At 41.1% G+C, this 22,854-nt stretch overlaps 1 protein-coding gene across 1 annotated transcript in view; it reads left to right on the forward strand.

Annotated features, from left to right (window-relative positions):
* The window catches only part of LOC140197315 (contactin-associated protein-like 5), a 1,626,808-nt gene that overhangs the window by 354,134 nt on the left and 1,249,820 nt on the right, over positions 1 to 22,854 (forward strand). Inside the window, exon 2 of the mRNA XM_072257270.1 lies at positions 21,562 to 21,709. Within this exon, the coding sequence (XP_072113371.1) occupies positions 21,562 to 21,709 (148 nt within the window). The remainder of the gene's footprint in view (positions 1 to 21,561; positions 21,710 to 22,854) is intronic.

Genomic DNA, 22,854 nt, shown 5'->3' on the forward strand with positions numbered 1-22,854 from the left:
CACAGAGTCTGCTTCTAATTGATCTATTGCAAATTCAGCCTTCCCTTTCCCTTTTCTTTCTTGATGATTGGGACAATTTGGAGTATTATGAGCAGTTCTGGTCACCTACCTGCAGGAAAGATAACAAAAAGATTCAAATAGGGCTGAGAAAATTTACAAGTATATTTCTGGAATTTGAGGTCCTGAGTTATAGAGAAAGATAAAATGGTTAAGACTTTATTCCCCAGAATGTAAAAAATTGAGGGGAGATTTGATAGAGATTATGAGGGGTATGGATAGGGTAAATGCAAACAGGCTTCTTCCATTGAATTTGGGTGAGACTAAAGCTAGAGGTCATGAGTTAAGGGTAAAAGGTGGAATATTTAAGGGGAACATGAGGGAGGCCTTCTTCACTCAAAGAGTAGTGATAGTGTGGAATGAGCTGCCAGTGTAAGAAAATGGATGCAGGTTTGATCTCAACACTTATGAGAAGTTTGGACTGGTACATGGATCGGAGAGGTATGGAGGGCTACGGTCCGGGTACAGATTAATGGGACTAGATGGCATTATCCAAAAAATACAAAAAAAAAATTGGGGAAACAAAACAGTGTAAACAAAAAATAAATCATTTAAAACTATATTCAGCTTTGCAAATAAAAATGTAAATAAAGGTAAGAACAAGTATCTCATTTCTCTTTTTGCGAAGGTCAGTACTCCAATTTTAATAGGATAGTTCTGTAGGTAGTAACTAAAGCTGGGGTAGATACAAGTTCAAAGGCTCATTTAATATCAGAGAATGTATACAACATACAACCTGTACTCTTCACAGGTACAATTTATACAATATACAATTTGTACTCTTCACAGATATCCATGAAACAAGAGACCCCATACAATGAATGATAGAAACATCAAAGCCCTGAAGCCCCCTCCTTTCACACCTTTACACAAGCAGTAGCAAAATAGTTGAGCCCTTTCCCCACCACCCGCACTAGCAGAAGCAACACCACCCCCATTCAAGCAACAGCAGAAGCCCCCCCCATAGAATCTTTTATCCAGAGCCCATCAAAAGCACAGTCCACAATCCAGCATTTCAGTGTCTCCGACAGGCCCCCTGTCTCCAGCAAGGAAGAGAAAGATCGCTCTTACCAAGAGTGGAGACCAGCAACCCACTGTTCCAATGTTACAATTTTTCACTTCGCTTTTCCAAGCCCCCCATCACGAGAACCGACAGGCTCTCACTCTCCGTCAAAAGAGAGGAAGGGAGAGGAATCGCTCGAGTACAGGGGCCTTTCTCCAACTGCAGCCAAAGATTAGCAGACACACCGCCTGCTGTCTTGGTGTTATAGTCTCGATGTTTCACTCTCCTATGACGCTTCATTTGGTGAAATTGGTAAGGAACTGGTCATCCATGGAGCCACTCCCCAACTTCCAACTCCCAGCCCTGAGCCGTTCCTGGAGATAGCAAAGTGCCATGCCGCACACTCGCTCTGAAAACCCACCGCCTCTGAACTTCTGAACTGCAGTTCGAACTGTCAATCATGGACTCCGACAGAACCACAATCACCTTGAAAAAAAGTAAAGTAAAGGCATCCGTTAGTCTTGTGAGACCTTGGACCTGTGCCTGGAAAGCCTTCGCTCTCCAGGGCGCAGGCCTGGGCAAGGTTGTATGGAAGACCAGCAGTTGCCCATGCTGCAAGTCTCCCCTCTCCACGACACCAATGTTGTCCAAGGGAACGGCATTAGGACCCATACAGCTTGGCACCAGTGTTGTCACAGAGCAATGTGTGATTAAGTGCCTTGCTCAAGGACACAACATGTTCCCTCGGCTGGGGCTCGAACTCATGACCTTCAGGTCACTAGTCCAATGCCTTAACCACTTGGCCACTTGCCCATCTTGAAAAGAAAAGATAGACAAAAGAGAAGAGAAATAAGAAAAATAACTGAGCTGGATACAAAGCATATCCAGAAATCAGAGTTGGAAGGGAACTAAGGAAACCTCACGTAGGAATCACTAAAGGTTAACTTGCAGGTTGAATTGGTGGCGAATGCAGTGATAGTATTCATTTTGAGAGGATGAGAATATAAAAACAAGGATGTAAAGCTATGCATTTGTGTGTGTTACAATGTAAGACTAAGATTTTGTAAGAAATTATCAGACCACACTTAGAGAACTGTGAGATATTTTGTGACCTTTACCAAAGAAAGGATGTACTATTATTGGAGAAGTTCCAGAGGAGATTTCGGTGAATTATCTCAGGAATTAATAGATTAACATATGTGGAATATTTGATGGCTCTGGGCCTGTTGTCACTGGAGTTTAAAAGAATGAGGGGGAATCTCAATGAAACCTATCAAATATTGAAAGGCCTAGACAGGGTGGATGTTGAGAAGAAGCTTCCTACATTGGGGCAGTCTAGAATCAAAGGGCACAGCCTCAGAATAGAAGGACATGCTATGAGAAAAGAAATGGTGGTGAATCTGTGCAATCCATTACCATGGATGACTGTGGACACCAAAAAGCAGAGGTTGAGAGTTCTTGATTAGTCGGGCCATCAAAGGTAATGAGGAGAAAGCAGGAGCATAGGGTTGAGAAAGATAATAGATCAGCCTTAATGGTATGGCAGAGCAGACTAGTTCTGCTCCTATGTATGTTTTATGGTCATAGAGTCATATTATATCCTGTCTGTCAGAAAGTTATGCAATGCCTCTGGGCTACAAGCCAAGTCCAGAGGTGGTGTAAGAAGTTGGACGTGCTACTGTCTGTTATGTACATTATACAATTCAATGCCGCTTTTAGTTGAAGGTATTTATAGGAACTGTTTGATATCAGCCTGCATGATTCAATTGATTATCTGGTAATACTTTTCCTAAGTCACAGTGCTAAAGTGTTTGAGGAAAATATTACAGTTGTCTAACGAGTAGAGCACCCTGTGCAGTATAATCATAAAATTGATCTGTAATGGAAAGTGTTCATTCACAGCACTAAGTCCATGATGCTTCCCTGCAGCCCAACCATTTCAAACCCATTTCCCACAACACACATCAAAGTTGCTGGTGAACGCAGCAGGCCAGGCAGCATCTCTAGGAAGAGGTACAGTCGATGTTTCAGGCCGAGACCCTTCGTCAGGATCTTCAAGGGTCTCGGCCTAAAACGTCGACTGTACCTCTTCCTAGAGATGCTGCCTGGCCTGCTGCATTCACCAGCAACTTTGATGTGTGTTGCTTGAAATTCCAGCATCTGCAGAATTCCTGTTGTTTGCATTTTCAAACCCATTTCCCTTCTCTTTTCCCATCAGCCTTGAGTTTCTCTGGGGCACTTATTCAATTCCCTTCTGAAAACACTTACTGACTTTGTTCCCTGCCACTCTCTTGGATGTCCACAATAAAATCTTCAATACATCCTCCTGTAAGTAAGGAGTTTCTACATTCTCCCCGTGACTTCATGGGTTTTCTCCAGGTGCTCTGGTTGTCTCCTGCATTCCAAAAATGCAAAAGTTAGTAGGTTAATTGGTCATATAAGTGTAATTGTCTGGTGTGAACTCATTGAGCCAGAAGGGTCTGTTACAATGCCGTACTTCTAAATAAAGAAAGAAATATTAAATGTTTGTTCTTTGGCATTAACCTATGTTCTCCGTCCTTGAACCATCTGCAGCTGAGAACAGCTTCTCTCTTTCTTATGGTGACAATAATAATTGCTGATGACAGTCTTTGGGTGAAGTAACATGTCTCCCACCGAAGGATGTTCCCTGCAATATCCCAAACTCATGAAAATTCACTGTTGCTGTCATATACTGTTTGTGCAACCTGTCCCTCGACTAGATCTGTTTTCCTGCTTCCATCCACATACTTGCCCTAGCACCACAAGGACAGATATTGCTCGGGCATCCAAGTCATTCCATGAATGAGACAATCTCTAGTTGCTGTGTCTGGCACATCACCAACCCAGCTACTTGCCATAGCATGGAGGCTTCAATGCACAGGATAGAAAGAAAGCAGCAGAGGCTGCAGCCTCAGCCAGCTCCATCGTGAGCACTCATCTCCCTACCATGAAGGACATCTTCGAAAGGCAATGTCTCAAGAAAGTGGCATCCATTATTAAGGACCCTACTATCCAACATATGCCCTCTTCTCATTACTACCTTTAGGTACAGGAGCTGAAGGTGTGCACGCAACATTCTAAGAACAGTTTTTACCCCTCTACCATCAGATTTTTGAACGGTCCATGAATCCATGATGTCTTCTGCTCTCCTGCCTATCTGTCTGTCAGCCATTTTTAACACCCCACTATACCGTTGCCTCAAACAAAAAATTTGATGGCATACTGTACGGCACTGATAATAAACCTGATTCTGAGTCCTGAAGAAGGGTCTTGACCCAGAGCGGCGACTGTTTGTTCATTTCCATGTATGCTAGCTGATCCGTATTCCTCCAGCATTGCAGTTTACAGCATCTGCAGAATTTCCTGAATTTCGGATTAATTTGTCTTGACTGGCCATAAGAACAACCCTCACTACTATTCCCACTCCATCCTGACTCTCCAAAGGCAGTCAGTCAGTCAGTCCCTCCCCTCTCCTCTTCCCTCCTCTCCTCTTCCTTCCTCTTCCCATCCTCTCCTCTCCACTGATGTCTCCACCACTTTCACCACCTTGTACTGGCACAGCCACTCTCCCCTTTCCAGCTCCTCCTTTCCTACCCCTCCTACCCCACCTTCGGCCATTTCTCACCTTGTTCTCAATTCAGAACTATTGTTATCGCAACAAAGTTGACTTAATTACCATTTGAATTACGTTGGAAAATAATTTTCCAATGCAATTCAAATGGCAATTAACTTTCAATTTTGTTTTAATAATTGCATGATTAATCATAATTATGTTTTAATGATTTAACATTCCAAATTACAATGCTATATTTAAAATGTTGGTAATGTTATGTTACGTTATGTTGTAGAATAATTGTTTTTTTGTGTTGTAAATGATAAGCATTTTGCTAGAGAGCATTGTTTTTTTTTGCATCCCAAGTTTTAAATTAGAAAAGATACTAACACTCTACACTATTTGTGTCTTTCATCATCTTTTATACCTCTTTCAAATCTCTCCTCGGTTTTCATTGCTCCAAGGAGAATGGTATTTCTCCATTCTAACAGAATAACTGAAGCCTCTCTTCCCTGAAACTAGTTCTGTTAAACAGTTTTCTCCCCAACCTTCTCTGGGACCCCTCATTTTCTGCAGTTATTTAAGTATTTGGTAAGATTACAGCCGTTATAATGTGCACAAAGTTTTGTTTCCTACTTGGGAAAGAGAAATAATATAATTCACCACTGAGCGAAGATTACACAGGCTTCTGGGATGATGAATTTGCTATGTGGTAAGAGAGCTAGGCCCGGGTCTGAATGAATGAGATGTCATTGACTCACCAACACAAGAGATTCTACTGAGGCTGGAAATCCGGAACAATAAACACAAAATGCTGGAGGGACCCAGCAGGTCAAGCAGCATCTCTGAAAATGAGTGAAGAGTCAACATTTCAGGCCAAGACCCTTCATCGGGTCTGGAAAGGAAGGGGGAATGATACCAGAATAAAATGGTGGAGGTAGGGGAAGGAGGACAAACTAGAAGGTGATAGATGAAGCCAAGTGGGTGGGAAAGGTAAAGGCCTGGAGAAGAAGGAAGCTGAGAGGAAGGGGAGTGGACTGTAAGAAAAAAGAAAGGAGAAACGCCAGGAGGAAGTGATAGGCAGGTGAGGAGAAGTGGTAAGAGGCCAGAGTGTGGAATGGAAGAAGAGGGAAGAGGAAAAGAAAAAATAGAAAATGAAATTTATCGGAAGGAGAAATCAATGTTCATGCCATCAGGTTGGAGGCTACCTAGACGGAATATGAGGTTACTCCTCCACCCTGAGTGTGGCCTCATCATAGCACAAGAGGAGGCCATAGACCAACGTGTTGGAACGGGAATGGGGTAGGAATTAAAATTGGCTAACTAAATTGTCTTTGTAGGGAAGACATTTCTCCTGGCTGAGGAATCTAGAACATACTCTCAGAATAAAGGGAAGGCCATTTAGAATCAGGATGTGGAAGAATCTCTTCATGCAGAGGGAAGCCCCTACACTGGTGGCTCAGTAATTGAGTTCCTACAAAATAGGGATTGACATGTTTCAATGAATTATAGTTCATCCATGTCCCTGACCCCTTTGAGCCTACAACTAGCTGATGTCATAGAGTCAGTGCAGCACAGAACTGAGCCCTTTGGCCCATCATAGCTCCTAAACCTTAGAGTTCAATACCTAAAACTATAAGGGATGCAGACCCAGTTGGCAACACCCACAATACGCTGGAGGAACTCAGCAGGTCGGGCAGCATCCGTGGAAATGATCAGTCAATGTTCGGGCTGGAACCCTTCGTCAGGACTGAAGAGGGAAGGGGCAGAAACCCTATAAAGAAGGTGGGGGGAGGGTGGGAAGGAGAAGGCTGGTAGGTTCCAGGTGAAAAACCAGTAAGGGGAAAGATAATGGGGTGGGGGACGTGAAGCGGGGAGGTGATAGGCAGGAAAGGTGAAGAAGGAATAAGGGAAAACACAATGGGTAGTAGAAGGAGGCGGAACCATGAGGGAGGTGACAGGCAGCTGGGGGAGGGGGCAGAGTGACATAGGGATAGAGGAAGGGGGGGAGGGAATTACAGGAAGTTGGAGAATTCTATGTTCATACCAAGGGGTTGCTCCTCGAACTTGAGTTTAGCCTCATCATGGCAGTAGAGGAGACCATGTATGGACATATCTGAATGGGAGTGGGAAGCAGAGTTGAAGTGGGTGGCTACTGGGAGATCCTGTCTGTTTTGGCGGATGGAGCGGAGGCGCTCGATGAAGCAGTCCCCCAATCTGCATCGGGTTTCACCGATATAGAGGAGGCCGCACCGGGAGCACCGGATGCAATAGATGACCCCAACAGACTCACAAGTGAAGTGTTGCCTCACTTGGAAGGACTGTTTGGGGCCCTGAATGGTGGCAAGAGAGGAGGTGTAGGGACAGGTGTAGCACTTGTGCTTACAGGGATAAGTGCCGGGTGGGAGGTGCATGGGGTGGGATGTGTGGATCAGGGAGTCGCGGAGGGACCGATCCCTGCGGAAAGCGGAGAGGAGTAGAGAGGGAAAGATGTGCTTAGTGGTGGGGTCCTCTTGAAGGTGGCAGAAGTTGCGGAGGATAATGTGCTGGATCTGGAGGCTAGTGGGGTGGTAGGTGAGGACAAGAGGCACTCTGTCCCTGTTGTGGTGTTGTGGTGGCGGGATGATGGGGTGAGGGCTGAAGTATGGGAAATGGAGGAGATGCAGGTGAGGGCATCATTGATGACAGCAGAAGGGAAACCACGATCCTTAAAGAAAGAGGACATTTGAGATGTCAGGGAACGGAAAACCTCATCCTCGGAGCAGATGCGGTGGAGACAGAGGAACTGGGAATAAGGAATGGCATTTTTGCATGTGGCGGGGTGGGAAGAGGTATAGTCGAGGTAGTTATGAGAGTCAGTGGGCTTGCGAGGTTCTCACACTCAATAACTTCTCTTTTGGCTCTTTCCACTTTCTTCGGACTAAGGGTGTAGCTATGGGAACTTGCATGGGCCCTAGCTATGCCTGCCTCTTCGTTGGTTATGTGGAACAGTCTGTGCTCCAAACCTATTCTGGTACTGCTCGTCAACTTTTCCTTCGATACATTGACGATTACATTGGTACTGCTTCCTGCATCCATGCTGAGCTTGTCAATTTCATCGACTTTACTTCTAGCTTCCACCCAAACCTCAAATTCACTTGGTCTATCTTGGACACTTCTCTCGCCTTTCTCGATCTCTCGGTCTCCATCTCTGGAGACACACTGTCCACTGATATCTTCTACAAGCCCACTGACTGTCATAACTACCTCGACTATACCTCTTGTCCTCACTTACCACCCCACCAGCCTCCAGATCCAGCACATTATCCTCCGCAACTTCCGCCACCTTCAATCGGACCCCACCACTAAGCACATCTTTCCCTCTCTACCTCTCTCTGCTTTCCGCAGGGATCAGTCCCTCCGCGACTCCCTGATCCACACATCCCTCCCCACGGATCCCCCAACCAGCACTTATCCCTGTAAGCGCAAGTGCTACACCTCCTCTCTTGCCACCATTCAGGGCCCCAAACAGTCCTTCCAAGTGAGGCAACACTTCACTTGTGAGTCTGTTGGGGCCATCTATTGCATCCAGTGCTCCCAGTGTGGCCTCCTCTACATCGGTGAAACTCCACGCAGATTGGGGGACGGCTTCGTCGAGCACCTCTGCTCCGTCCACCACAACAAACAGGATCTCCCAGTAGCCACCCATATCAACTCTGCTTCCCACTCCCATTCAGATATGTGCATACATGGCCTCCTCTACTGCCATGATGAGGCTAAACTCAGGTTGGAGGAGCAACACCTCATATACCGTTTAGGTAGTCTCCAGCCCCTTGGTATGAACGTAGAATTCTCCAACTTCGGGTAATTCCCTCCCCCTCCCTTCCTCTATCCCTATGTCACTCTGCCCCCTCCCCCAGCTGCCTATCACCTCCCTCATGGTTCCACCTCCTTCTACTACCCATTCTGTTTTCCCCTACTCCTTCTTCACCTTTCCTGCCTTTTCACCTCCCTGCTTCCCCTCCTCCACCCCTTTATCTTTCCTCTTACTGGTTTTTCACCTGGAAACTACCAGCCTTCTCCTTCCCACCCTTCCCCCACCTTCTTTATAGGGCCTCTGCCCCTTCCCTCTACAGTCATGACAAAGGGTTCCGGCCCAAAACGTTGATTGATCGTTTCCACGGATGCTGCCCGCTCTGCTGGGTTCCTTCAGCGTGTTGTGAGTGTTGCTTTGACCCCAGAATCTGCAGATTATTTTGTGTTTAAGACCCAGTTGGCACTAGGAAACACCAGCTCAAAAGTTATTTAACATTGCTTTAAACTAACATCTTTTGTCTTTTATTTTCATATCTGTTTTTACTTTTAATTTGTTTTTATGTTTGTACTTTTATCCCATTGCAAAGCATTTTGACCCACATTGTATGAAAAGTGCTCTATCAATGAAGTAATGATTATATTTTTGATTTTTCTTAGCTCAAACTGGTAAAAGCTGAGTTACAGGCATAGCCAAGCAGAGTCACTTCTCAGTTGCTAGGAACTTACAGATATTCTCATGGTGTTTAATATTGTGGCTTTCTGGAGATTTATATAAATATTGCTGTGCAAGCCTAAGAATTCAATGCTATTATGTTGTGGGTTTGGGATGCTACCAATTGTAAATATTAAATATTTGAATGCACGCAATATGGGAATAAAGTAGATGATCTTGTAACATAGTTAGACATTGGCAGGTATGACATTTGGGCATCACTGAGCCGTGGCTGAAAGAAGATTATTGTTGGGAGCTTAACACCTGAAGATATACAGTACATTGTAATGAAAGGACAGACAGAAAAGTAGAGAGGATGGTGTGGCTCTGTTGATGAAAACTGAAAGCAAGTTCTTAGAAAGAGGTGACATAGGATCAGAAGATGTAGAATATTTGAAGGACAAAGTTAAAGAACTGCAAGGGTGAAAAGACCTTGATGAGAGTTACATCCAGACCTCCAAACAGTAGCCAGGATGTAGTATACAAATTGCAATGAGAGATAGAAAAGGCTTATCAAAATGGTAATGTTACAAGAGTCATGGGGGATTTCAATATGCAGGTAGCATGTTGCTGGATCACACAAGAGAGAACTTGTAGAATTCCGACAAGATGGATTTTTAGAGCAGCTTGGTGGTTGAGCCTACTAGGGGATAAAATTTTCTGAATTTGGTGTTAAGTAATGAATCAGATTTCATTAGGGAGCTTAAGGTAAAGGAGCCCTTATAATGCAGTGATCATAATATGATAGAATTCACCCTTCAATTTGAGAGGGAGAAGTTAAACTCTGATGCATCAGTATTACTGTAGAGTAAAGGGAATTACAGAGGTATGAGAGAGAAGCTGTCTGAAGTTGATTGGAAAGAGACACGAGCTGAGTTGACAGCAGAGCAGCAATAGCTGGGGTTTCTGGGAACAATGTGGAAGGTGGAGGATAGATATATCCCAAAGAAGAAGTATTTTAAATGCAGGATGATGCAACCATGGCTGACAAGGGAAGTCAAAGTCAACATTAAAGCAAAAGAGAAAACGTATAATAGAGCAAAAATTAGTTGGAGGTTAAAGGATTGGGAAATTTTTAAAAACAAATAAAGAGGAACTGAAAAAGCATTTGGAGGGAAAAGGTTAAATATGAAGGTAAAGTAGCCAATAATATCAAAAAGGATTCTGAAGGTTTATTTTCAGATATATAAAGTGTAAAAGAGAGGTGAGAATAGATATTGGACCACTGGAAAATGATGCTGGAAAGATCATGGAATGATGGAAAAGGAAATGGAGAATGAATTGAATAAATATTTTCCATCAGTCTTCACCGTAGAAGACAATAGCTGTATGCCAGAAGTTCAAGAGTGGCAGGCAGCAGAAGTGAGTGCAGCTTCTATTACAGAATCAGAATCAGGTTTATTATCACCAGCATGTGATGTGCAATTTGTTACCTTAATAGCATCAGTTCAATGCAATAAATAATATAGAAAAAAAATCAATCAATCAATCAATCAATCAATTACAGTATACGTATATTGAATAGATTAAAATCATGCAAAAAAACAGAAATACTATATATTAAAAAAGTGAGGTAGTGTTCAAGGGTTCAATGTCCATTTAGGAATCGGATAGCAGAGGAGAAGAAGCTGTCCTGCATCACTGAGTGTGTGCCTTCAGGCTTCTGTACCTCCTACCTGATGGTAACAGTGAGAAAAGGGCATGTCCTCGGTGCTAGAGGTCCTTAATAATGGACACTGCCTTTCTGAGGCACCGCTCCTTGAAGATGTCCTGGGTACATAGTAGGCTAGTGCCCAAGATGGAGCTGACTAGATTTACAACCTTCTGCAGCTTCTTTTGGCCCTGTGCAGTAGACCCCCCCCCCCCGCCGTACCAGACAGTGATGCAGCCTGTCAGAGTGCTCTCCACAGTACAACTGTAGAAGTTTTTGAGTGTATTTGTTGACATGCCAAATCTCTTCAAACTCCTAATGAAATATAGCCACTGTCTTGCCTTCTTTATAACTGCATCAATATGTTGGGAAACAACAGGAATTCTACAGATGCTGAAAATTCAAGCAACACACATCAAAGTTGCTGGTGAACGCAGCAGGCCAGGCAGCATCGGTAGGAAGAGGTGCAGTAGACGTTTCAGGCCGAGACCCTTCGTCAGGTCCTGATGAAGGGTCTCGGCCTGAAACCTCGACTGCACCTCTTCCTACAGATGCTGCCTGGCCTGCTGCGTTCACCAGCAACTTTGATGTGTGTTGCTCAATATGTTGGGACCAGGTTACATCCTTAGAGATCTTGACACCCAGGAAGTTGACACCGCTCACTCTCTCCATTTCTGATCCCTCTATGAGGATTGATATGTGTTCCTTCATCTTACCCTTCCTGAAGTCCACAATCAGCTCTTTCGTCTTACTGATGTTGAGTGCCAGGTTGTTGCTGCGACACCACTCCACTAGTTGGCATATCTCACTCCTGTACGCCCTCTCGTCACCACCTGAGATTCTACCAACAATGGTTGTATCATCAGCAAATTTATAGATGGTATTTGAGCTATGCCTAGCCACATAGTCGTGTAGAGTAGAGCAGTAGGCTGAGCACACACCCCTGAGGTGCACCAGTGTTGATCGTCAACGAGGAGGAGATGTTATCACCAATCCGCACAGACTGTGGTCTTCCAGTTAGGAAGTCAAAGAACCAATTGCAGAGGGAGGTACAGAGGCCCTGGTTCTGCAACTTCTCAATCAGGATTGTTGTAATGATCGTATTAAATGCTGAGCTATAGTCGATGAACAACATCCTGACATAGGTGTTTGTATTATCCAGGTGGTCTAAAGCTGTGTGGAGAACCATTGGAGAATCAGTAGATGTTGTGTACTTTGTTTTTCAGAAGGCTTTTGGGAAGATGTCGCACATGAGGCTGCTTAACGAGATAAGAGCCTATGGTATTACAGAAAAGATGCTAGCATGCATAAAACATTGGTTGACTGGTGGGAGGCACAAAGTGAACATAAAGGGAGCCTTTTGTGATGGGCTGCCAGTGACTAGTGATGCTCCGCAGGGTTCGGTGTTGTGACCACTTCTTTCACGTTATATGTCACTGATTTGGAATTGATGGCTTTGTGGCCAGTTGTGCAGATGATACAAACACAAGTGGAGGAAGCAGGGAGGCTGCAGCATGACTAAAACAGATTAGGAGAATAGGCAAAGAAGTAGCAAATGGAATACTGTGTTGGAAAGTGTATGGTTATACATTTTGGTAGAAGAAATAAAAGCATAGAATATTTTGTAAATGAGGAGAAATTTCAAAAACACGATGTGCAAAGGGACTTGGGAGTCCTTGTGCAGGCTTCCCTAAAAGTTAATTTGCAGATTGAATGAGTAGTACGGAAGGCAAACACAATGTTAGCATTCATTACCAGAGGACCAGAGTATAAAAGCGATGATGTAATGCTGAGGCTTCATAGGGCACTTTCACCACTGAGAGCAGTTCTGGGACCTTTATTTCAAGAAGGGTGTGCTGGTAATGGAAAGGGCTCAGAGGAGGTTCACCAGAATGATTTTGAGAATGAAAGACTTATCCTATGAGGAGTGATTGATGGCTCTGAGCTTCTGCTCACTGTAATTTACAAGAATGAGGGGCTATCCCATTGAAACCTATCAAATGATCAAAAGCCTCAATGGAGTAGATGTGGAGAGGATGTTTCCCATGGTGGGAGATTCTAGAACCAGAAGGCACAGCCTCAGAATAGAGGCACATCCATTTAGAATAGGAATGAGGAGGAATTACTTTAGCCAGATGGTGGTGAATCTGGAATTTGTTGCCACAGGTGGTTGCACAGGCCAAGTCATTGGGTGTATTTAAGGCGGAGGATAATCAGTTCTTGATTAGTCAGGAGAGAAAGCAGGAGAATAAGATTGAGAGGGAAATGGATTAGCAATGATAAAATAGTGGAGCAGACTCAATGGGATGAGTGGCATAATTCTGCTCCTACATCTTTATGGTCTTTATGGTCTTTATGGTCTAATTACTATCGGGACAATATATTCCCTGTTCATATTCCATAGCCTTTCAATTTCCTCTTTTAATTCGGCATATTTCTGGTGTTTCTCACTTATTAATTTCTGTATGTTATGCATGTTTGGAATGATTATATCTATTAAGTAAGTTGTTCTTATTTGTTTATCCTGTAATATTATACCCAGCCAAGTTTTATGGATTGTCTCATCAGTAATAATGGATATGTTGTAATATAATTTCAAGGACTCTGACTCTAAAACTGGATTAGGCTTCTACTTGTAAGGTGTCTTTTATGAGTTTATATTTTAAATCAAGATTTTGGTGAATGATATTTGAGTTACACTACTGCAGGATCCTGTAATGTATTGGATTGTTTCTAGTTTCTCATGGCATTTTCTGCATTATAGTCTTAAATATATTGGTTGTTTATTACAGTGTCAATAAAAAAAAAGTATTCACCTTCCTTGGAAGTTTTCATGGTGTATTGTTCTACAACAGTGGATTTAATTTGTTTTTTTTTGACACTGATCAACAGGAAAAGACTCTATTGTGTCAAAGTGAAAACAGATCTGTACAAAGTGATTTAAATTAATTACAAATATAAAACACAAAATTGATTACATAAGAATTCAGCCCTTTCAAGTTAACGTTTAATAGATGCATCTTTGGCAGCAGTTACAGCATTGAGCGTGTGTAGATAGGTCTCAATCAGCTTTGCACATCTGGACACTGCAATTTTTCCCCATTATTCTTTACAAAACTGCTCAAGCTCTGTCAGATTGCATGGGGATCATGAATGAACAGCCCTTTTCAAGTCCAGACACAAATTCTCAATTGGATTGAGACCTGGCCACTCCAGGACATTAACTTTTAAACCAACTTTTAAGCTACACAGGATTGGTTGTTTTAAAACCATTCCTGTGCAGCTTTGGCTTTATGCTTGAGATCATTGTCTTGCTGCAAAACAAATCATCTCCCAAGTCACAGTTCTCTTGCAAATGCAATCAGGTTTTCCTCCATGATTTCCCTGTATCTTGCTACATTCATTTTACCCTTTCCTTCACAAGCCTTCCAGGGCCTACTGCAGTGGAGCATCCCCACGGTATGATGCTGTCACCATGATCCTTCATGGTTGGAATGGTGTGTTTTTGATGATGTGCAGTGTTTGGCGCATGCCAAACAATGTGTTTAGTCTGATGTCCGAAAAGCTAAATTTTGATTTCATCAGACCATAGAACCTTCTTCCAACTGACTTCAGAGTCTCCCGCATGCCTTCTGCCAAACTCTAGCTAAGATTTCATGTGTGTTTTTTTCAACAGTGACTTTCTCTTTGCTATCCTCCTGTAAAGCTGCAACTAGTAAAAAACCTGGGCAACAGTTGTTGTACATGCAGTCTTTCCCATCTCAGCCACTGAAGTTTGTACCTCCTCCAGAGTTGTCATAGGTCTGTTGGTGGCCTCCCTCACTAGCCTCCTTCTTGCATGGTCACTCAGTTTTTGAGGGTGTTTTGCTCTAGGCAGATTTACAGCTGTGCCATATTCTTTCCATTTCTTGATGATCGATTTAACTGTACTCCAAGGGAAACTCAGTGACTTGGAAATCTTCTTGTATCTATTTCCTGACTTGTGCTTTTCAATAACCTTTTTGCAGAGTTGGTTGGAGTGTTCTTTTGCCAAGATACTGACTCACCAGCAACTGGACTTTCCATATACAGGTGTATTTTTACTACCATTAATTGAAACACCTTGACTGTACACAGGTCTCCAAACACAGATCTCCATTTAACAAATTTTGTGACTTCTAAGTCCAATTGACTACGCTAATGATGGTTTGCTGTGTCATATTACAGGGGGTTGGAATACTTATGCAATCAATTATTTTGTGTTTCAAATTCGTGATTAATTTTGATCACCTTGATAGTGAGGATGTCTTTCGTGCAAGGTCATGCTCTTTCAGCGGTTAATTTGCTCTTCAATTGTGATAATTTCTTCATTGTTCTGAGTTGTGCTTTCATTTAAGTTTAGTGGTGTGTATGTCTTAGCAGAATTACATTTGCTCGCATGAAATGCTGAATCCTATTTTCATTAATGAAAATATATCCATAAAAATTCTGTCTGTCTGTTGTGTAATTTTTTTATGTCCGTTATTCCTCTTTCTCTTTCTGTCCCAGGTAGTGTTAATATAAACCCATTCAAATGTATATAGTGTTTTCTAAAATGTGTCATTTTGGCTCTTACTTTTCTTTGTTAATATTCCAAATAGATTTTGGGCCAAGATATTATGACAAAATAATACAATAATATGGATATAGTGAAAGTGTTTATTACCTTTGCTATATTTTTACTATTGAGCCATTTTTGGAAGATTTTCTTAAGCCTTGAATTCAATTCTGTCAATATTACTGTTTTTATCACATGGATGCCAGCCTTTGTGCCTGTCTACGTTAATCCTATTTGCCCACATTAAGACTATATCCTTCCATGCCTTGGCAATTTAAATGTTTTTTTTCTAAATACCTCTTTAAGCATAATGATTGCTCAGGCAGCTCATCCCGGATATCAAACCCTCTCTGTCTATTCAAGTGTTAAGTTCTCATGAATTTAACGTTAAGAGCTAGGGAAAAAAATATCAAGCAATTTTTGTTTCAACTGATCTAACCATTTGGATAATCAAGTGGCATTCTGTTATCCTAAGCTCTTAATCTCTCTTTAATTACACTTGAACTGGGAAGCACAATTTGTATAATTCCTAATTATTAATGTTCGGCTGAATAGATAATAAACTTTCTCAAAGTGTATGGCAAAAATCTCCCTGCACTAATGTAGCCCAGTAGCAAATAAATGTTAGGAACAATAAAATATTTGAATCAGCATCGTGTAAAGTAATATTTTATTCTTCAGATCAGTTTCAAATACCTCTCCATTGGTGGACAATGCTTCCAGCTGTTTTATCCCTAAGATTCATGAATCAAAATTCACAATTGTTTAATGTCATTTCCAAAACACAAGTGTAAAATAAAGTGAGATCACTGTTACTCTGGATCCCATGCAGCACAAACCAAAATATAAGATAAAGAACCCCATAATAAGAAGAAGTATAATAAATATAAATACATAAGATAGCTTATACATAGACTGCTAGGCACAGAAATGTCTGTACATAAAGTGCCTCTAACAGGAAATTATTAAGTAATTGTGGAGGGTATGGGGCTGTGTGGTGTGTTGGGTTGGAGGATAGAGGTGTTGATCAGCCTTACTGCTTGGGGAAAGTTAACAGTTTTTCTAGATCTAGAATTCTCTCCTTAATCTTTGTCTATATACCACACTTCTCCTAGAAGCTCCTTAAAACCCACCTTCAGTATGTATTCTGTTAACTTCTTGTTTGATGAAGTTTTTTTGAAATGCTAGTGATGTTTTTTGTCACATCAAAGGCACTATATAATTGGTTGTGGCTGTTGCTTTTAGTTTCTTGTACATAAACATGCAGAGGTCTTTGAAGGTGGCAGGGAGGGTTACGAAAATAACTAGCAAAGTGTATGAAATTGTCAACTGCAGAAATAGAAGCACTGGTAAATTGGCTTATAATTGTCACACACTGAGGTACAGTGAAAAACAATGTTTTGCAAGCTATCCATATAGATCATTTCATTACAACAGTGTCTTGCAGTAGTATAAGGATCAGCAATAAATTGCAGAAACTGTGAACTGGAAGCAGGCAATGAGTAGCAAAGCCATAATGACGTAGATTGTGAGATTGGGAGTCCATCTTTTTGAACAGTATAAGGGTACTGTTCAGTAGTCTTATAACAGGCAAATGCTCTCAATGGCCTCTTTATCAGGTGCACCTGTACATCTGCTTGTTAATGCAAATATCTAATTGGCCAATCCTGGCAACAACTCAATGCATTAAAGCATTCAGACATGGTCAAGAGGTTCAAGTTGTTGTTCAGAACAAACATTAGAATCAGGAAGACATGTATTCTAAGTGACTTTGACTGCAGAATGATTGTTGGTGCCAGATGGAGTAATCTTGTTATCTTAGAAATTCCTGATCTCCTGGATTTTCCTGCATTACAATCTCTAGAGTTTACAGAGATTGGTGCGCAGAATGCAAAAATTGTTGAACCTTGAAATGGTTAGGCTACAACAACAGACCAGCAAAGACATAGACTCTGTGACCACTATATTAGGTATGGGCAGTAGCAGACAAAGTGGCCACGGAGTGTACAAGTTGCCTTTTGAGCCTGGTGGTAGGTCCTTTCAGGCTTTTGTCACTTATGCCCAATGTGAGGAGCAAGAAGTGAAAATGTCCCTAGTGGGCAAGGTCTTGGATTATTCTAGCTGCAGGAAGTTATAGATAGAGTTCATGGAAGGGAGGCTAGTTTCCATGATGTGCTAAGCTGGCAACTTTCAAGTTCAAGGTTATTGTCATCCAGCTGTACACATGTATACAATTAAATGAAATGAGCAAGGTACACAGTACATATAACTCACATGAAGTATTATTATCTCAGTAAATATTCCAGAAGATTGACATTTTGCATAATGTGTATTTATGACACAAATCAAAAATTAAACAGTATATGCTACTGGCGCTTTATAGGTGATGAGACCTGCATGGTGGCTGGGAGTTCAGTAGTCTCACAGCTTGAGGGAAGAAATTCTCTCCAGTTTCTTGTGATCTTGGGCAGAGCAATTGCCGTACCAAGACATGATTCACCTAGGTAGGATTGAGATCATGTTGAATCTTCGTAAAAGGCTGGTTTGTACCTTATCTATTTCCAGTCATTGTGCTTATCAAATTGTGTTTCCCTATCTATTGATCATGTTACATCAAGTTTGCTTTATTTTTAAAAACTTGCACTGCAGCAGAATTGCAGGTACTTCAGAAGACCTGGATCCTTAAAGGGGTTCCCTGAAATCCAGCCAATAAATGAAAATATTCCAGCAACAAGTGAGACTTGGAAAGCTGAGCTAGAAGGAAAGATGGGAAAAGCTTTGTTAGAGGTGAATAATGTGTACTTGTTAAAAGAAAGGAATAGTTCCCCATTAGCAGATTGCTGAGGGACCATGGTGCACATATTCAAAGTGGAAAAGACAATGGGATAAATGAGCAAATATTTTCTGATGCAGAACTGGAACTCATGAATGATGGAGGCAGCGTTAAGTGAGACTTTCAAATGAGAAGCGGATAAGCAAGAAGATAGATAATTTGAGAGTGATAGGAAAAGGAATGTTGAACAGGGACTCAATAGATTACTCTGGAGAACCCACCATAATATCAATGGGCTAGATGGCAATTCTTTGCCTTTTTAATTTTGCTTTATACCCGAACTTGCCCAAATGTGACTGCACATTTCCCTTCAGACTTTTCCCATGTATCTATCAAGGACCTTAACAGTTTGATGTAAGCAGAACAGATATCGATAGGTCTGTAAATTGGCCCACTACATAACATTGGCAAGCACAGACAATTGCACAGAAACCAATTAGTATGCATGTCTGAAATTAAACCTGAAATTCTCCTGATTTACCTGATTTAGTTCCACCTTGACGAGCTCATTTAATCACCAAACCTTCAAAAGAATTCATACAGATTTAATGCCCAGGCCAGACTACCATATATAAAGTCCAAAATTCTGACAGGCTGTCGATAAATAATTGGTCTACAGTTCCTTGTTGTATGTAATCTGTGTAACGTGTAACAAGTTAGAAAATCAAGAGTTGTGTTTGGAAACTGGCTTCAAACTAAAGCCTGTTTAATTGAATTGGAAATGGCTTCAGAACTTTCCCAGGATAAGTACAGTTTTATTTTTCTACCATTTTCTACTTGTGTTTAATTAGGCTCAGTTTGGATTTTACTAGCATTGTTCAAAATGGTGATAGACTTTATCTGTAATAAATATCAGATTAAAGCTATTGGAGTGAGTAAATTCCAAAATCTTATATATCCACTAAACAGTATAATCCAGTAATTGGAGCTGTCAGTTCATGCATTATTAATGTTGAATGTTTGGTTGACTTATTCTTTGTCTAGCTTTCTGTATTTGATTTCCTTGTGCATAATAAATGCGATTTTTAAAAAATCATAATGCAATATTTTTCCAGTTGTATCCTCTTCTGTATCATTGCTTTATTATTGAAAGCAATTTGTAATTCCAGAGTAATTATTTATTATGCAAGACAGAAATGCTTCATTTATCATTTCATCGTTTTATTGACTTACCAAAAGAGGAAACTAAAAGAGCTGAACTACGTTATCGCTTTCAAAAAAAGTAAAGTGAAAAGCATTTCTGAAAATCCAAGTCTTGATGTTAAGGCCACTAGATTGAATAGGAAGTAGAAGTAATGAAGACAAGATGATTTGACAAACAACTTGAATAAAAATTTGACCTCAACTACTTGTGCTCAAGGTATAATGTAGCAACTTATGCAAACTGAACTCTTCTTCTGAAATGTAATTCCATTGAAGTTGATGGCTTTGAATTTCACTTCTGAAATTCAATGCTATTGTGATCTATTATGAGGTTGTCACATGCAGCAGATGTCTACATCATACACATAAACAAAACTGAAGGATTTACACCGCTCAGTAAGTTTGAGCTCATGAGCATTCACGATAAGAAATAGAAGTGAAATGAACCTGTATGCGCTCTGAATATCCCCCCTGACATCCACTTGTAACATGGCTGATCTGCTGTGTTGTTCTTTTTCCTGGAAATTCCCCAATTCCCCACCTTCCTTGAGTAAAGTGTGATGAGAATGGCTTCAACAGAGTAAGGGTGGAGATAAACAGTATAAATAGGATGACATATTTGAAGCAAATGAAAATTTCTGAGGATCAAATATCCACTTAGTTTGCCATATACACTTACATGTATTTAGAATTTGTTGTGGTGTGTTGGTATGACATGCAACAAAAAATAGCAGCATTCTAATATTATTAAATAATTACGAAATTAGGAATTATTAAATCAAATAATTAGTACATTGAAAATTATGTAAAATATATAAAATCATACATTATATAAAGATCAGTTATTAAATTAAAGAATTATATAAATTTTAAAACAGAAATGTGAAATATGATAAGGTGGTATTAATAATGGGAGGGAATTAACAAATATCAGGACAGGATAATATTACAGAATCCAGACCTCAGGAAAAAGTCTTCTTTCACAACACACACAAAAAAACCCTAAAGGAGCTCAGCAAGTTAGGCACTACCTTTGGACAGAAACAAACGGTGTTCGTTTTGGGCCGAGTCTCTTCATCAGGATTTGAATAATGGCTGTCCTGCTGAGTTGCTCCAGTATTTTGTGTGTGTTGTTCAAGATTTCCTTCATCTATTGAATGGCCTGTATCAGTTTCTCCTTTCATTTTGCCCAGAAACATAGGAAATCACTTTCATTCTGGCTTAAAATAATGTCTTTCTGGCCTTCTCTGGATATAAAAATGCAAGGTAATTTTCAGCAGTAATATATGTAATTCAACAACACTCCTTTGAAATAAATTTAGAATTCTTCTTTGATTTGCCTCTTATTCAAGGAATTGTAATCAAGTTTTCACAAGAATGATCCTTGGGAATGAAAAGCTTAATATATGAGGAGAGCTTGATGGCTCTGGGCCTGTACTTACTGGGGCTTAAAAGAATGAGGGGGGATCTCACAGAACCCTATCAAATATTGAAAGGCCTAGGTCGAGTGGATGTGGTGAGGATGTTTTCTATAGTGGAAGAATCTAGGACCAGAGAGCACAGCCTCAGAGTACAGGGGTATCTCTTCAGAACAGAGACGAGGAGACATTTCTTTAACCAGAGGATGATGAAACAATGGAATTCATTGCGACAGATGGGTTTGGAGGTTAGTCATTGGGTATTTTTAAGTCAGAGGTTGATAGGTTTCTGATTAGTAACAGTGTTAAAGCTTATGGGGAGAATGCAGGAGAATGGTGTTGAGAGAGATCATAAATCAGCCATGATGGAATGCCAGAGCAGGCTTGAGTGGCCTAATTCTGCTCCTATGTCTTATGGTCTTATGATCTTTATGAAGGTTTATTAATAATTGCATAAAACAAAACAGGAAATACTCCCTCGAGTGACTAGAGTGCTACAAATTAAAATATACCATTTCCCTTGAAATATGTGTAGCATGTATTGAGGAAAATCTTCATATTTAAAGAAATTGTGAGTTAAATAACCTGAAGTATTGGAAACAGGAAAATAAACAAGAGGTCAAAAGGCACAATGTAAGTAAGGAAAGGTAGGTCAGAAACGCGTATTTCATCACGCACAAACCTCTTGAAAATGTTAACATTTGTGAAAGACATGTCCCATTACTTTTGGTGTACAAAAGACATAAGGAATAACTGATTGAAAATTGTCATCATTAATTTATTTCTGTCATCTTCGCAGGCCTTTCCAGGAAACTCCAACGCAGACAGTGTTGTGCATTACAAACTGCAGTACTCCATCAGAGCCAGATTCCTACGCTTTGCCCCCCTCAAGTGGAACCCAAATGGTAGAATAGGGATGAGGGTTGAGGTTTACGGCTGCCCCTACAGTGAGTACATGCTTTAAAAAATGTCTTTACTTTAAAGTGGTTTGCTTCCACTGAATATTGGATGATCATCAGCTACGAGTACCTTCATTGAAATTGGCACCAGAGACAAAAACTCAGTAACACTTGCATTTAGCACCTTTGGTAATGCTTTGAAGGATTGCATATACCAGAAATTACTTGTGATTGACTGCCACTATTGCTTAAGTAAACATAATGACCTTAGGTTACCAGTAGAAAGTAAGTTCATCAGTTAGTTATGGTGTTGGCAATTTTGGCCAGAATAGAAGGAGCACTTCCTATTCTTTCAATAAGAATCTTAAAGGTTAAACACCTTTAATCAGCTTTTGAATAACAATTATCAGGATATTTGATAAGAGTAGCTCACCAGGCTGGGAGCCAAAATTCTGAGCCACCAATCAGAGGTATGTGATTCAATTCTCTTCAGAAGCTGGAGAGTTAAATTCGCGTATTTTCTTACATGCTGCATGCTGCATCCACGCTGGATTTATATCCATGCCATGGATTTATATCCATGCTGCATCTTATCTGACCCATTTCCCTGTGATATTCTGCTGTAACAGATTAAGGCTGTAATAGCCAGGGGTGGAAATGGGGACAAGCTCCCACCACCTATTAAATGCTCCCAATGGTATACGCCTCAAATAGCCTCTGACAACCAAGTCCAGCTCCTAGCCTTCATGTGTGGCTTAGCTACTAAGCCCAGTGGGACAATTTCTACTGACAGGAGAAGGGGCAAAGGTGGATTACTGGTGCCTTAAAACCGGTGGCTTTGGGTAGATAAGGTTTGTCAGCCGTGGTGCAGCTCATCTAGGAGAAGGAAAACTCTGATCTCAAACCTCAGTTGCCTTGTGGCTATACCCTTTCATGGGGAATACTTCGGGAGTAAACCCAGAGGGAAAAATTTCTAGAGTTCAAGTCTCTAAGGCAGTCCTACATAGAGTTCAATGCTGACTGGCAACTCTTGGGACGCTGCTGATACCAAACCGTATCAGTCTCTGCCGTTCCTTTGAGTTCATCAGATGCATGAAGAGAGGGAGCTTGCTACATGGGCAACAGCTTCCTCTCCATATCGTTCTGCCCAGGTTTGCGTATCTAGACAGATAGGACACAATATCCATGGTCAG

Source organism: Mobula birostris, chromosome 5 (assembly GCF_030028105.1).
Source record: "Mobula birostris isolate sMobBir1 chromosome 5, sMobBir1.hap1, whole genome shotgun sequence".
NCBI classification, from domain to species: Eukaryota; Metazoa; Chordata; class Chondrichthyes; order Myliobatiformes; family Myliobatidae; genus Mobula; species Mobula birostris.